This window comes from Lepidochelys olivacea (genome assembly GCF_965140295.1).
Source record: "Lepidochelys olivacea isolate rLepOli2 genome assembly, chromosome: 5".
NCBI lineage: Eukaryota > Metazoa > Chordata > Testudines > Cheloniidae > Lepidochelys > Lepidochelys olivacea.
Window position 1 is genome coordinate 111,046,859 of NC_140415.1, and position 13,865 is coordinate 111,060,723.

Below are 13,865 nucleotides of genomic sequence, written 5' to 3' on the forward strand. Positions count from 1 at the left end.
GTAGCTCTCCTCTGGACTTTCTCCAATTTCTCCATGTCTTTCCTAAAGTGTGGTGCCCAGAACTGGACATAGTAATCCAGCAGAGGCCTCACTGGTGCTGCGTAGAGCAGGACAAGTACCTCTGGCATCTTACACTAGACACTCTTTTTAATACATCCCAAAATATTAGCTTTTTTTTTTTTTGCAACTACATTACATTGTTAACTCATATTCAATTTGTGATCTATTATAACCTCTAGATTTTTTTTAGCAATTATTGCCTAGACACTTATTCCCCATTTCGTAGTTATGTATTTGATTTTTCCTTCCTAACTGTAGTGTTATGCCCTTGTCTTTATTGAATTTCATCTTCTTGATTTGAGACTCGTTCTCCAATCTGTCAAGGTCGTTTTGAAGCCTAATCCTGACTAAAGTGCTTTCAACCCCTCCCAGCTTGGTGTCATCTGCAAATTTTATAAGCATACTCTCCACTCCATTATCCAAGTCATTAATGAAGATATTGAATATGCAGAGGCCTGATTATGTGTACACATCTGTATGCTTTAATTCCCTATATTATGGGTGATCTCTCTCATGTATATATATAATACACACACCCCAATGTGCAACACAATCTGCTGTGATTGTCATCTGTATCCATGGGGGGAAAATATGAAACAGGTTGAGAGCCAATATAATTACCCAAACGTATGGCAAATTACCATATTAGCAAATGTAAGTGTGTCTCTTTTGGTTTAGTAGCCCTAATGTTCTCCAGGTTCAGGAAGTTAGTTTGACTGACAGTTAGAGGAATAAATTGAATTAAGCCCTATTATTACTTAACTGTAAAATAATATATTAAAACACCACTTGTACTTTCCTAGTCATATTTTAATTATTTCTTTCTTTTGCTATGGTGCAAAATTCAGGCAGTTTACTAGGATTCAAACCCTTTAGGGGCTTTTGTGTGTCATGCAAACCCCCAGATTGAGATTGTTTTGATGCTGTGATGACTGCTACTAACATTTTTAAAATACTGCTCAAGCTTTAACAGTTGCATGACATTTGTCTGGTACAAAACTAAATTCCATTCTGTCAAAGCTGCAGAAATGAGTGAAAAGCACCTTTAAAGTGTCCCTTTACAATCCCTAGAGCAAATTAAGGCTGAGTGCACAGCTACTGTGCTGTATCTCTCTCAAAGGAATTACAATAGTAAGTGACAGTGCCATTTACAAGTTGCTTTGTGTATAATCAGCAGAAACAAAAGATATAACAACAACAAGAATAAAGGACTTTCTTCACCACGCCCCCAAAGGAATTAAGAGAAAAAGAACAGTGGGCATTCCCTTTGTGTGAAAAAGGTTTTCAGGCTCTACATATTCTGGGGTACAGAAGAAATATGGCAAATTCCCCCCTCTCATATTTTCTTTGTTTACCAAGTTCACCCATAGGCAGTAAGGAATGCATTGAGGAAGAAAGACAGGGCTAATACTCTTTTGACAATGAAATGAAACAAAACAATAGGCCAAGGCAAGTAAAGCAGAATGGAGATGGTAGTGGGCTCCGGTAAAAGAGGGAAAGGGGTGCCAATGACATGGTGTTGATAGTGGAAAATAGCTAACAGAGCTGGAAGAAATAAGAAAAGAGAGGGAAGAAACCAACCTAAACGGCATCTCCAGCTGTAGACAGAGTAACCCCCAGAGAGAGACAGATTGTAACTAAAGGCTCCAAGAACAGGAGTGGGAACGTCAGAGAAATCTCCAGCAAATGGAAGAAACATGATGGCGTCACAACTGGAAGACATGCTCATGGTCCATTCCCCACTACCACAGAAGCTGCCAAAAGTCAGGGTGCTGAGCTTGAACGGAAGCTTCAGGAAGAAAGGTATCTTCTCCTCACTTGAGAGAGGAAGTTAAACCATTTTTTTTCCCTTTTCTTAGAACATACTAGACCAAAAGAGAAACACCAACACATCAGCATCGGGACAGAAAGGTACCTTTTCAAAGGCAAAGTATGTGTGTGTGCGTGTGTGTGTGCATGCTAGGAGGAGTTGGGAGTACGATGAGATCCAGAAAATGAACTCTCAGCACAGGAGGCAACACTTGCAACAGCCTTCTTTCACTTCTGGCATTTAGGATTAAAAGTCCAGAGAAAGCACCCACTTATCACATGCAGATGAAGGAGCTCATATACAATTACCTACAGTGCTCGGGGACTTTTGGCAGACATACATCTTACGTCAAAAGTGTAATTGCACTTGGCAAATCCATACACTGTCTACCATGATAGATACATTTTGGATTGAATATGCAAAAATATTTTTCCTACTATGTGGGGAACAGAAAATGGAAGCAGAAGAGGCATCCTAAAAGAAAGGGAATACTGGGCAGGAAAGAATATGTGTAGCACAAAAGTGATTCCTAATTCAGTATCTTAACAGACATCACTAGAGAGAAATACACAGAAATGTACAATTCTGACTGAGAAAAGCTAGGTATTACCTGTGGGAAGAGATTTCACCATATATAGGCTAGATTGCTGGCACCTCTTATTTGGAATAGGATGTTCTTCCCACAGTGAGGGGGAAGATATGTAAAGGATGGGATATTCCAAAGTTTATACAAAATTCCAGTTTACACAATATTAAAAGTGATGTCCATGAAGGCAGGGTTTTAACTTTGCAATTTATGGCACTAGATGTTCCTACTAACTTTGTAGCACACATTTTTAAGGATAGAAATCCAGCGAGATAGTCAGGGAAGATAGAATCCATGTTGTACTAACACAATGTTTTCAGAAGAGGTAGCATAAGAAAACAAATGGAAGAAGGTTGGGTTTGTGGACTGCACATATATTTGAAAAGAAAAACAGGCACTCTTGGAAACAGACAAGCAACTGAGAATTCCAGTGGAATAGCCAGACTGCACTGGCTAGACAAAGAGGGAGATGCAGCAGGAAAAAGCAATGTATATACATAGCGGTATCTCCCAGCTCCAGATACACTGGCAGTGCATTTGGAAGGAATTTTTTAAAAATAAGAGATACCAACGTTAAGATTCACACTAAAAAATGTTTTAAATTCTTCAAGAATGTATTGAATGAGTTTGGTTTGCTCCAACTAGAATGGAGTGTGGAGGCATGCAAGGAATAGGAAGTCAATAGCATACATTTTGTACAAACCCATCTGATGCAATATGCAAAAATCATTTTTTGATTCTTTCTTTGATGTTAGTAAAGGTTTGATATCTCCATGCCAATCAAAGACTATTAGCGAGCTACTGGAGAAGCAATTGGGAAGGTTCTGAGAGCAATGTAGTATATTTGCAAGGAGTTCTAACTTACTTGATATTTTTGTGTTTATGATCTATTAGAGATGGACTTAAAACCAAAATCCTGGATCCAAACAGCTGAACTTTAGGGGATACTGGTACCAACTTTGCATCTCCTCCCCCACCCCCCCGCTCACTTTAGGTCGAAGTCTGTGAAAGAAGAAAATGCCATTGCTACTGTCTGGCTGCACACCTAAATGTCATCTTCCAAAAAAAGGACTATTTTAATGTAAGGATTTTACTGATAAATTAATGAGATATATAGGATATGCTTTAATAATAGTGTGTGGTAAAAATGAATTGATGTCCTTTTTTGTTGTAGGTGAGGCATATATTTTGTAGCAAAAAAGAAGAGGAAAGTAGAGTGAACACAATTTGCTTCTGTAAAATAAAAACAGAGCCTACACAAACCCTTATCATTCAGTATATTTATTAAATGGAAAACTCTTCCCCTCCTCACACAACAGTTTTCCAAAACTCCAGAAGACCATTTTTTACTGTCTGGTTTGCGACTAGCTAATATCTAAGGGCTTTATCATGCCCTCAATGCAAGTCCCATCACGTCAATTGCAGTTCTAGAAGTGGATGGAGAAGATATGCAAATAGACTATAGGATGGCAGAGGGACAATGTAAAACTTTCCAACAACCACACTCAACTTCTCTTACTTTTTGGAATGATAAGGAGGAAAATTCAAATTAGATATTGGATTATATATTTCTTTCTTCTCTATCTCTCTGTTCCCCCTACCCCCTTATTTTAAAGACTAAATAGGAAACATGGACGCTTGTGAATCAAAATGGAAGTTTAAAAAAAAAAGTCTAGAATTAAGGTTTTTTTAATTGAGAAAAAGCGGAATTAGTTGAAATTTTGTTAACACTACATATGTATTTGGATTAATCAATTAAGTCCACTTCCCAGTGTCTGACAGTGGCCAATAATTGATGGTTCACTGGAAAGCCAAAAAAAAAAAGACTGACTCACACTGTACTTAGTAATTTGAACAATGGACATTTAGAAAGAGAAAGAAGAGGATATTCTTCTGTGGTGATCAACATATGTCCTGAAGCACTCATTTTAGCATGTATTGCCACAAATGTCATTGGTCAAAATTATCCTACTCTCTGAAAAAATATATCCTTTTGCCATGTTGATACAGAATTTTTGCTGTGAAAATACTTCATTTTATATGCAAGATCAATCAGGAACAAGCAAGAGACAGATTTCTTTTGCTAGTATTTAGCTTCCCATAATGGAAAGATTGGGTTGTTTGTTTTCTAGAGAGAGAGTTTACTTGCCAAGCAGTTTTGTATGTGTTTGTTGTCAACAGATTCTTACAGCTCTGTTAATAAAGCTAGATGGAGAGAGAGGAAATGGCATCTGGATGTAGTATCAGTACTTTTGTCCAGTGCTGTGCCAAGGGAGTTGGTCCCTTACCAGTGAGAGACTGAAATGCCCTGCAAGGCATAGCATGCCCTCAATTCCAGCTGTTGAAAGAATACAGCACCTTGAGAGATTGGACCCTTCGCTCCTTACTTTAGAATCATTAGACTCAAGAGAGGTGGACAAACAGAAGAGTCTTTGCTGAAAATGTATTGATTAAAGCGCAGCTTTGCTGCTGGATCACAAATTAAACATTTTTTTTTAAAATGCCCCAAACTCAGATAAGACACAGCTAGTTGCCTGTGTGGAAGTGGGATGTTTCTCTAGTCTCTACACCCATTTTACTAGGGTTAGGAACTAGGTACAGGGGAAAGATGGTTAACATTAGGTCCTCCTTAGCCTTGTCCTAACCCAGTCATTTTAAAAAGTCCTTGCTAAAGATAAAGTTATGCACTTATCTAAAGACGATGGCTTTAGCCAATGGCTAAAAATAAACAAAAAAAATTGCACTGAGCTACTCACTTAAAAAGGAGTCTGTATTCTGAAGCAATTTGAAAACAACACCCATCACACTCTTAATACAAAAACACATTAAAAAAGACCAAATCAAAACACAAACCAAGTTGTATTTCAGATGTTTAAATATGGAAATACTGGGAAATAGAGCTGGAGACAATACACAGTATGATCCTGCAGCCTTTTGACGGGCAAAACTCCAGTTGACTTCAGGGAGAATTTTGCCTTCATAATAAAGGCTGATACATCAGGCCTCAAAACAGATCACATATTTAATTGCATTTAACTTTCCTTTTTTAAAAAAAGGAAAGAGCAAAAAGCACTGAGTAAATTGTGGTAAGGATTCGGCATGGCATGTGCATTTAAGCAGTCTTAAAACTTTAATAAAGCCCCTATCTCGATCTCATTTGGCCACTCATTTTGGCAGGCACAGGATCAGACTTCCAGTTCTCATATAAGCATGACATAGAAACTGCCAGAAACATAAATAGGTAAGAACGCACTGAAAACATCTTTTCTCACTCAGACTTTAAAACATTTTCTACTGCGTGTGCACATGAATTTTGCCTCCCTCTCACTTTTCAGTCTTTCCTAACTCAGTCCCTGATTCAGTGGGGTACTTAAACAAGCATGTGCAGCATTACATTAAGCACGTGAGTAGTCCCCACACGTTTAAGAACCTTGCTAAATCAGGGTCTACAACTCCAAATAATTTTTTCAATTTTGGTCGTAGAAGTACTATTTGCATAAAGAGGTCAGAGTTCTGCTCTGTTTGAGTTATCTAGATGGGAAATAAATATTATGCAACTTTTTTAAATCTCAAAAAAAGCAGTGAGCATTTTAACCAAGTCTTAAAAATCAAAACCCCGACTACCTTTGGCCAAACTTTAAGTATGGAAAAGTTTAGGCTAACTGGTGATTTTTTTCAGTAAGCTATGGGTGTGTAAGAGCAGGGGAGATGATCACTGAAATTGTTTTTCAGCCTTAACATTACCACTGGCTACTAAGTGAGTGCTATAACATATAATCATTTCACTTACAGCCTTACGTGAAGAACTATATGATTGCTAATATTCAGCCCTCTACCTTCAAGATTTTTTCCTTGTGATTAACCTTCCTTGATGTGGCATGCAAGGCTCAAACTTGATGCTGATGTAAATGAATCCTGAAATTATACCTCACTCTATCAAAAAGGTAAAGTGTTAAGATGAACTTTTGAACTTTTTCACAGTTTCCCATGAAGGACCTATCTAGCGATTGTAGATTTACAGAGAAAAGGAAAGATAAATGGATCAGAAAACATCACAAATATGGACTTGTCTATGTTAGAAAAGTGGAACCGGTGTAAATAAATCAATTTAAAACTCGGTCTAGTTCACCACTTTAAACTCCTTATGTAGACATGTTAAACCAGTTTAAACTCTGTTTATGCTGGTTTAGATAAATTCAATTAATTAAGATAATTAGATAAGATAAACTAATCCAGTTTAAGCATAAATTAAAAGGGGTTTAAATGTGTCTGTATTAGGGGTTTGTACCAGCATAACTAAATTGGCATGGACACACCGATGCAAAAATCTTGTTTGTAGACTAGCCCTTAGTTGGCATTTTCAAAGAAGGCTGAGAAGAAATACAATTTCACCAATAATTGCTACTTTATTGCCAGTCTTGTCATATTTGAATCTTTTTCTTAAAGCCCCAGCTTCTGGAAGCATTTCATTAGGTGAAAATCTCAGCTTTCATTTAAACAAGTAAGTTTCCAGCCCCCATGCGTGTGAAGAAAGGCTTTGAAGCATGAAATGAATGAGCCCTAAAGGCCCAGAAACCAGAAGCCAAATAAAATATATCCAAATTTCTTTTTAAAAGCTCATGATTTTAAGCAGATCTCAGGATTTTGAGCAGGGGCTAATTTTTGAACACTTGGAAAATCCCAGCCACTGTGCAGAGCACATTATTAGTCTATCAACCCAGCAACAATAACCTTGGACTGGATTCTCCACTGCTTTCACACTTTCTATAGTCATTTATACTTGCAAAAAATGAGTGTGAAGAAGTGTAAAATGCTACCACTGGCATGAGTAGAGAATTCAGAGTTAGTTGCATTTTCACACCAGTTTGCACAGGTATAAATAACTACTAAAGAGGCAAGGAGAGCAGAAAATCAGACCTCTTGTTTCTAAAAAAGTTTTTATTTACTTTTAAAAATGTAATTATTTGAAGTCTATGGAAGAACTGCTCCTCAGCTAGTGGGTAATGGGATAGTTGCTGTCAAATCACCTCTTCTCCAAAAGGAATATGAAATCTGTTTTCAGGACACTTCAGTACATTTTTTGCAATATTCATTAAAGAGTCGCAATTTACAAGTCCATTTGGAAAAAGATTGTTTTTTAAAATAGTCACTAAATGAAAGGAAACATTGTGTGAACATATAACTTGCCACTTTCCTTTGGAAACCATAATTTAAAATTTCTCATTTGCAAATCATCAAAAAGTAAACTCCCATTAATTTGTACGCAAAATGGTTTAAAGCAGAAAAATATAACTCAAAGTGGGTAACCTTCAGAATCTATGGAAAATTTTAATGATGAGTTCTGAAATCTGAAGGGCTCAATAGGTAAATAAATCATGATTTTGCCATAGAGCGGATTGTTTGTTGAGGCTATGACTCTCTGTAAACCTTGAGAATATAAGAGTTTTTTAAAAACCAACAAAAACACCCTCTATCATCATCATAAACAGGGCACTAACCAGTTTAAAGTTATGTTTATTTGACAAAAAAAGCCCTTTTATAGAAAAAAATAAATAAATCATGCAACCAAACCTATGTGAATCATTCCTAACTTTTTTTTTTTTAATCAAAAATTATATGGGCTATGAAGACCTACTACTGGCTTACTTTTTTTTTTTAATGTTACATTTCTTAAGAACATTTACATGCATTCCTGATAACTGAAAAATAATTTTCCTTATAACATGCTTTATAATATAAGGTAAAATATAAAAAAGTCTTTCAATGCACTGTGAATGTGTATTATACAAAGAATACAATATATATTGTAAATCTACATAAAATCACACACACACACACGTGTATGCATGTTTCATATCCGCACATTAAATATTTAAACATATATAAATATTCAACAAGGGGAATTCCCTTATCTTTGAGATTCTCCTCAACTCATATTTATACATTTCATGTATTTATCTATTTATTTTTTAACAAGGCTGGCAGAACTTCTCCAACTTCCCCTCACTTTGAGCTCAAAACTTGCAAGGTGGTGAGCACCCTTAACTGGTACGAGTTGACTGTGTACAGCACCCTGCTGGATCAAGCCCATTCAGTCTTGTGTGTATATATTTGAGTTTATACCACACCACTGAGAAATCAAATACATCAAGACATTGTGGGCCAGATGGAGCTATGCCAACTGGCCCCAGCTGAGAAACTGGACGAATATCATTACTATAATACTGCTAATAATATGAGCAATTTAGACTAATGCCAACTTTTATTCACACACCATTCATGTGTCACAAATATTTTATGAAATGGTTTACAATTTGCTGCATTTTAATTTGTTAAGAGTAATCAGAGAATATGATCATTTCTCATTCACAAAAATAAAAAAATTATTACACTTCCCAGTCACACATTGTATATATTAAACTTTAATACACACATGTGCACGCACACATATCCACACCCACACAGTACACATGGTGATAGATATTTATATAAAGAAACATACATAAGAACATCATCAGCCTTTACTTACACCAGTGTAACTCCTTTGACTTCAATGAAGTTGCAAGAGTGCAATCTAATGAAGAATGTGATTCATTGGGCGGGGGGGGGGGTGTTGGGGGTGTTGTGAATGCCCATGCACACACAAGCATTATGGCCAACTTTTTCCACTTTTGGGTGCCTAACGTTAAGCACCTAAATAAAAATGGCCTGATTTTCAGAGATGCACCCACAAGTCTCATTTAAGTCCCAGATACATATATCCACACCGATTATTTTCACATTAAGCCACATAAACATTGACACACAAATAAAACACAATGTAAACCTGTAGCAAACAACTGAACTCATGAAATTTCAGTAATATATCACATAACTTTTTGTAAAATAAATAAATCACATAAGTCAATAAGTAAAAAAAAAAAAACCACACCTCATATAAAAATTCAAAGGGACTGAGAAATATGAGCATGACTTCATAATAATGTCTCTTTACAACGGCTATATGTCCACAGCTATCGCACTATCTCTGTATTCAATAATCCAGTTTAAAATTTTGCTAGAAATCATTATAACTAATGTAAATTAGATGGCTCTATTATCCCCGTTTTACAAAAAATTCCCAGAAATGCACAGCATTTGGTTATTTCTTTACTTTGTTCTTTTTTATTCTAAAATTAAATCCTTCTGACTCATGTAAACCATTATTACAAAGAAATGTTTAAAAAATGTAAAAAGGAATGAGGGAGTAGTAATGGTAACATACAGTACCATGAGCTGCTTTGGCCTCCCAGTCAGTGGTGTACAGTTAACAGATCACTCCTGGCCTTCAGCAGACAGAAAGGGGGGGGGGGGGGGAGGGAGAGAACAGATCTGGGAGCAGAGTAGTGAGGCGGGAGGGGGAGAGGAGGGAAAAGGAGATCTGGCAGTTTACGCAAGAAGGCAACTCAGCTCCTTTCTGGTGCATTTCTTCCCCCTCTCTCCCAACCTCTTTGCGTGTGTCTTGTCATATTTTCTTCAGCTGTTAATTGTCTGGACTGAGAGATTTTAAAAAGCCACAGTTTAGGAAAAGCGAAACCCTTCTAAGCGGCTATCACAGCAAGTCAGCTTCACACTGCTGGGTAAAATTTTCCAAGGGAAGTGTTCTTCTGATAGTTCCTGAGTCTCTAAGTCACCCTCCCTCCCCCTTTCCCCACCACACACACTCCCCTTGAGGCCTGAATGCACTTGTGGCAATAAAACATTCATGCGACTTGGAATTTTAACACAATGCCATTTCCCTAGTTTAACCTGAAAGGAATGCACTAGTCACAACAGACTACATCATCCTGCCATTAAGCCCTGCCAAGGAACCGCTTTTTTGGCTGTGCTGGGCCAGCTCTGACGGGAAAGGAGTACACAGACCCACACACAGAGCAGAGGGGCCACCTCTGCTTCCTCAACCTTATCCAGCAACACCCTGCTCTTAACCATGACCCCTGACCCGCTTCTGCATTGTGACAGGCTTGTGGTGCATGTGTCACTTCAGAACTTCTGCAGAGTCACAACACTGAGCAGACAACTCCAGCATTTCACTAATCTGCTCCGCTGTTTCAACAGGCACTTGGTCAATTGCCAGAGGGTGTGGGGGATTGTGCTTTTTTTTAATATATATATTATTATTGTTACTATTGAAAGTTGTGTGTTTAAGCCTAAAGATACTTCCCCTGCCCACCCCCACCAGCCCCCCCTTTATTTATTTTTTTAAGGGTAAACTTTTCATTTGCCAGTGGTAATCAGGTTACCAGATTACGGATAAAACAGATTGCTTAGAGGACTAGTTATCAAAGCTGCCAGCCCTTTGGCAATCTAGTGGCATTTTATTTATTCTGTAATAAAAGAGAAGTATTTCCTTGACAATTATCAGGAACGCTGATGGGAAAGGGAAGGTGCTAAGAGTCTTGTTTGCCCTCTGTTGCCTTTTTGTGTAGTGTGACCGTATTATTCCAATGCAAATAGGAAGCACAGTACCACAGCACCAGGACATACATATTATGTGTACCTGTTATTTTGATTTCTGAAGCTATAAACATAAATCAACTCTTGGATTTTCTTCTCCTCTCATCTGAATGACAGACAGCACAGCAAATCTCTGGGTAGAGATTTTTGGAGCTCTTTGCTTTGATTCCACCCACTTCTTCACAGCCCAGTTTAATTCTTCCATAGCTGTATTATCCTTTCCTTACTTTAAGCTGTTCATAAGACACTAAAACAGACAGCCAAAGAAACATTCTCAAAACACTGGAAAATACATCCATAAATATTTTGAACCTATACTAGAAAAAGGGAACTGATACCCATTGTCCTCTCTGCTCTGAATCTCAAGGATCTGTATATCCAGCATTTTGGAGTAAGTGGGAGTGAGCCTCCTAGCCCAAACACACTTCTACCCCGATATAATGCGACCCGATATAACACTAATTTGGATATAATTCGGTGAAGCAGCGCTCTGGGTGGGCAGGCTGCGTGCTCTGGTGGATCAAAGCAAGTTCGATATAACGCAGTTTCACCTATAATGCGGTAAGGATTTTTGGCTCCCGAGGACAGCGCTATATCGGAGTAGAGGTGTAGTTATATAGAAAGAGCTCTGACATTCCAGCTTGGGCAGTGAAGCCCAACCTCCACTAGGCTCCAACGCCCAATCTGCAACTTCCAATGCTGTCTGTACAGCTATTTTTAGAGCATTCACGTGAGCCTCGCTAGCCCAAGTCTGTCAGCGATGTTTGGGAGGCTCACTCCCGCTCAGTCCAAAATGCTATGTAAACATACCCCAAGTGGCTTGTTACAGATCAGTGTCTGCAGAAATCAAATTAGGAGGTAAAAACATCCTCTGTTCTGTAGAAGTAGATACTAATTTGTAAGTCATGGCGCCTGATTTGCACTCCTTTATAACTGAACATATTATTATTTCTACACGACCAGGTGTGTGCAAATGCTTTACAGAAGGACACCAGGGGATGAGTCCATTGTCCAAGGAGCTTACAATCTGAATTAAATTTTAATAAAAGAAGAAGGTGGAGGAAAAGTTTAGCCCATTGAAACATTAGGAGATATGCTTATTTTTACGTAAGAAAGGAACAAGATGCCTAATTTATTAAAATTTGGGACCACAGTCGGGGTCAGATACTTAATTACCCAGAAAGTAGGGGAAGAAATTTAGCTAGAAAAGATGCAATGTACAAAGGCACAGGAGGTGAAGATGATGTGCAGGAATGACCAGGTTTGTTGACAGAGACTAAATTATGTAAACAGAATGGTTTTCCCTAGCATCTTGCTCTTAAGTATGCACCAGGATCACTTGTCCACTATCAACTTGAGCAAATTTATGTGTAGGATGATTTACTCCAGGTCCCTCAGGCTGAGACCTCAGCTTGTCTGAGCAGTATATATTTTCAGGAAATTCTAACCTGGTTCTGAGATGCCATTTCCTAGAGCAACATGGAATTTAGGAATGTAGGAACTGCCAAAATGGATCTGACCGTGGCCAGGACCAGATACTTCAGAGAAAGGTGTAAGAAACCCAGTACTGGATGATTATGGAATAACCTACCCATAGGGAAAGCGTCTTCAGAAACCCCAATCTGTTACAGGTTGGCTTTACCCTGTAGCAATAGGGTATGAAGTGACCATATGTCCTGTCTGAATCAGGACAGTCACGGTTTTTCATATGACATCCCAATATCCCAGGAACTTCTTTCAGGTTACCTGCAATGTTCTGGCTTTTCATTTCGGTTGACACTGTGGTTATATATGGGGGGATTTTTTTTTTTTTCAAAAAAAAAAAAATGTGTTCAAGATTTATTGGTAGAGAGGGTAGAATTTGCTTTGTGTTTATCAAGACTAAAAAGTCCTGTGGTGTGAGTATTCAGAGTGATGAACGGTGTTTGGAGTGAAGAGAAAAATCAAATGAGCGTAGACACTATTAAACCTGTTCTGTTACTAGAAGCAAACATTAGTGATGCTTTTTCAGTATGTCTTGATAGATTCACACATAGTTTCATAGATTCCAGGGCCAGAAGGGACAATTGTGATAATCTAGTCAAGCGTTTCTCAAATGTGGCCACCAGGGGCTTTTCTTGCGGCCACAGCCTCCTGGGCTGTGATTGGGGTGGGGCAGGGGGGCAGACAAAGAAGCAGGCCCTCCAGCTTCCTGGTGCTCCTGGATGTACCACCTTGGTGTTGGTTGCTGGGGCCACCAGCAGGGCCCTGACCCCCTCCGGAGACACCTGGAGCACAGTGCTGGAGGAGCAGGCAACCGGTGAGTTCCCCACCTTCCCAGGGCAATGGGGCTCAGGCTTTGCGCTTCAGCCCCAGGCTCTGGCCGCACAGCTTTGGGCTACATCCCTGAGCCCCATCCTTTGACTGCAGGGCTTTGGGCTCTGGCCACGGGGCTTCAGGCTCCAGGCCCCCACTGCCTTCCCCATCTCCTGCACCCCTTTCCCCCTGGCCCTGGCTGCCTCCTCCCTACCCTCCATCCCAAGGCTTGCCAAGGCTGAATAAGTCTGCTGTGAAAAGTAATACTTGCATGTTTGTTAATATCACTTTTCACAACAGACTTGCTAGCTAGCAATAAATAAATTACAATGATTTGGACGTGTCTATGTGCATATTTATTTGGTTTTCCTAAAGCTAATTAAGTATTTTAGGAAAAAGTTTGAAAGTGGCCACCAGCAAGACTTGGTGGCCACACGGAGGACACCAAAAAAATTTGTCCTGAAAATCACTGCAGGCCATAGAACCTTCCTCAAAAAATCCCTTTTGAATTAGAAAATATTTTTTAAAAAATCCAATCTTGATTTAAACATTGCCAGTGATGGAGAATCCACCAACATCCTTGGGAAATTATTCTAATGGTTAATTGGTCTCACTAAA

General features: G+C 38.7%; 1 protein-coding gene across 7 annotated transcripts in view; it reads right to left on the reverse strand.

Moving 5' to 3' along the window:
• The window catches only part of BNC2 (basonuclin zinc finger protein 2), a 391,851-nt gene that overhangs the window by 237,735 nt on the left and 140,251 nt on the right, over positions 1 to 13,865 (reverse strand). Inside the window, exon 1 of one of the 7 annotated variants that reach the window (XM_084629727.1) lies at positions 9,726 to 9,801. The exons of 4 other annotated variants lie outside the window; for them this stretch is intronic. In XM_084629727.1, the coding sequence (XP_084485853.1) occupies positions 9,726 to 9,728 (3 nt within the window). In that variant the 5' untranslated portion in view covers positions 9,729 to 9,801. Of the gene's footprint in view, positions 1 to 8,985; positions 9,020 to 9,720; positions 9,802 to 13,865 lie in introns of those variants that run through there. 2 more of the 7 variants (XM_084629729.1, XM_084629730.1) reach the window with 2 other exon arrangements.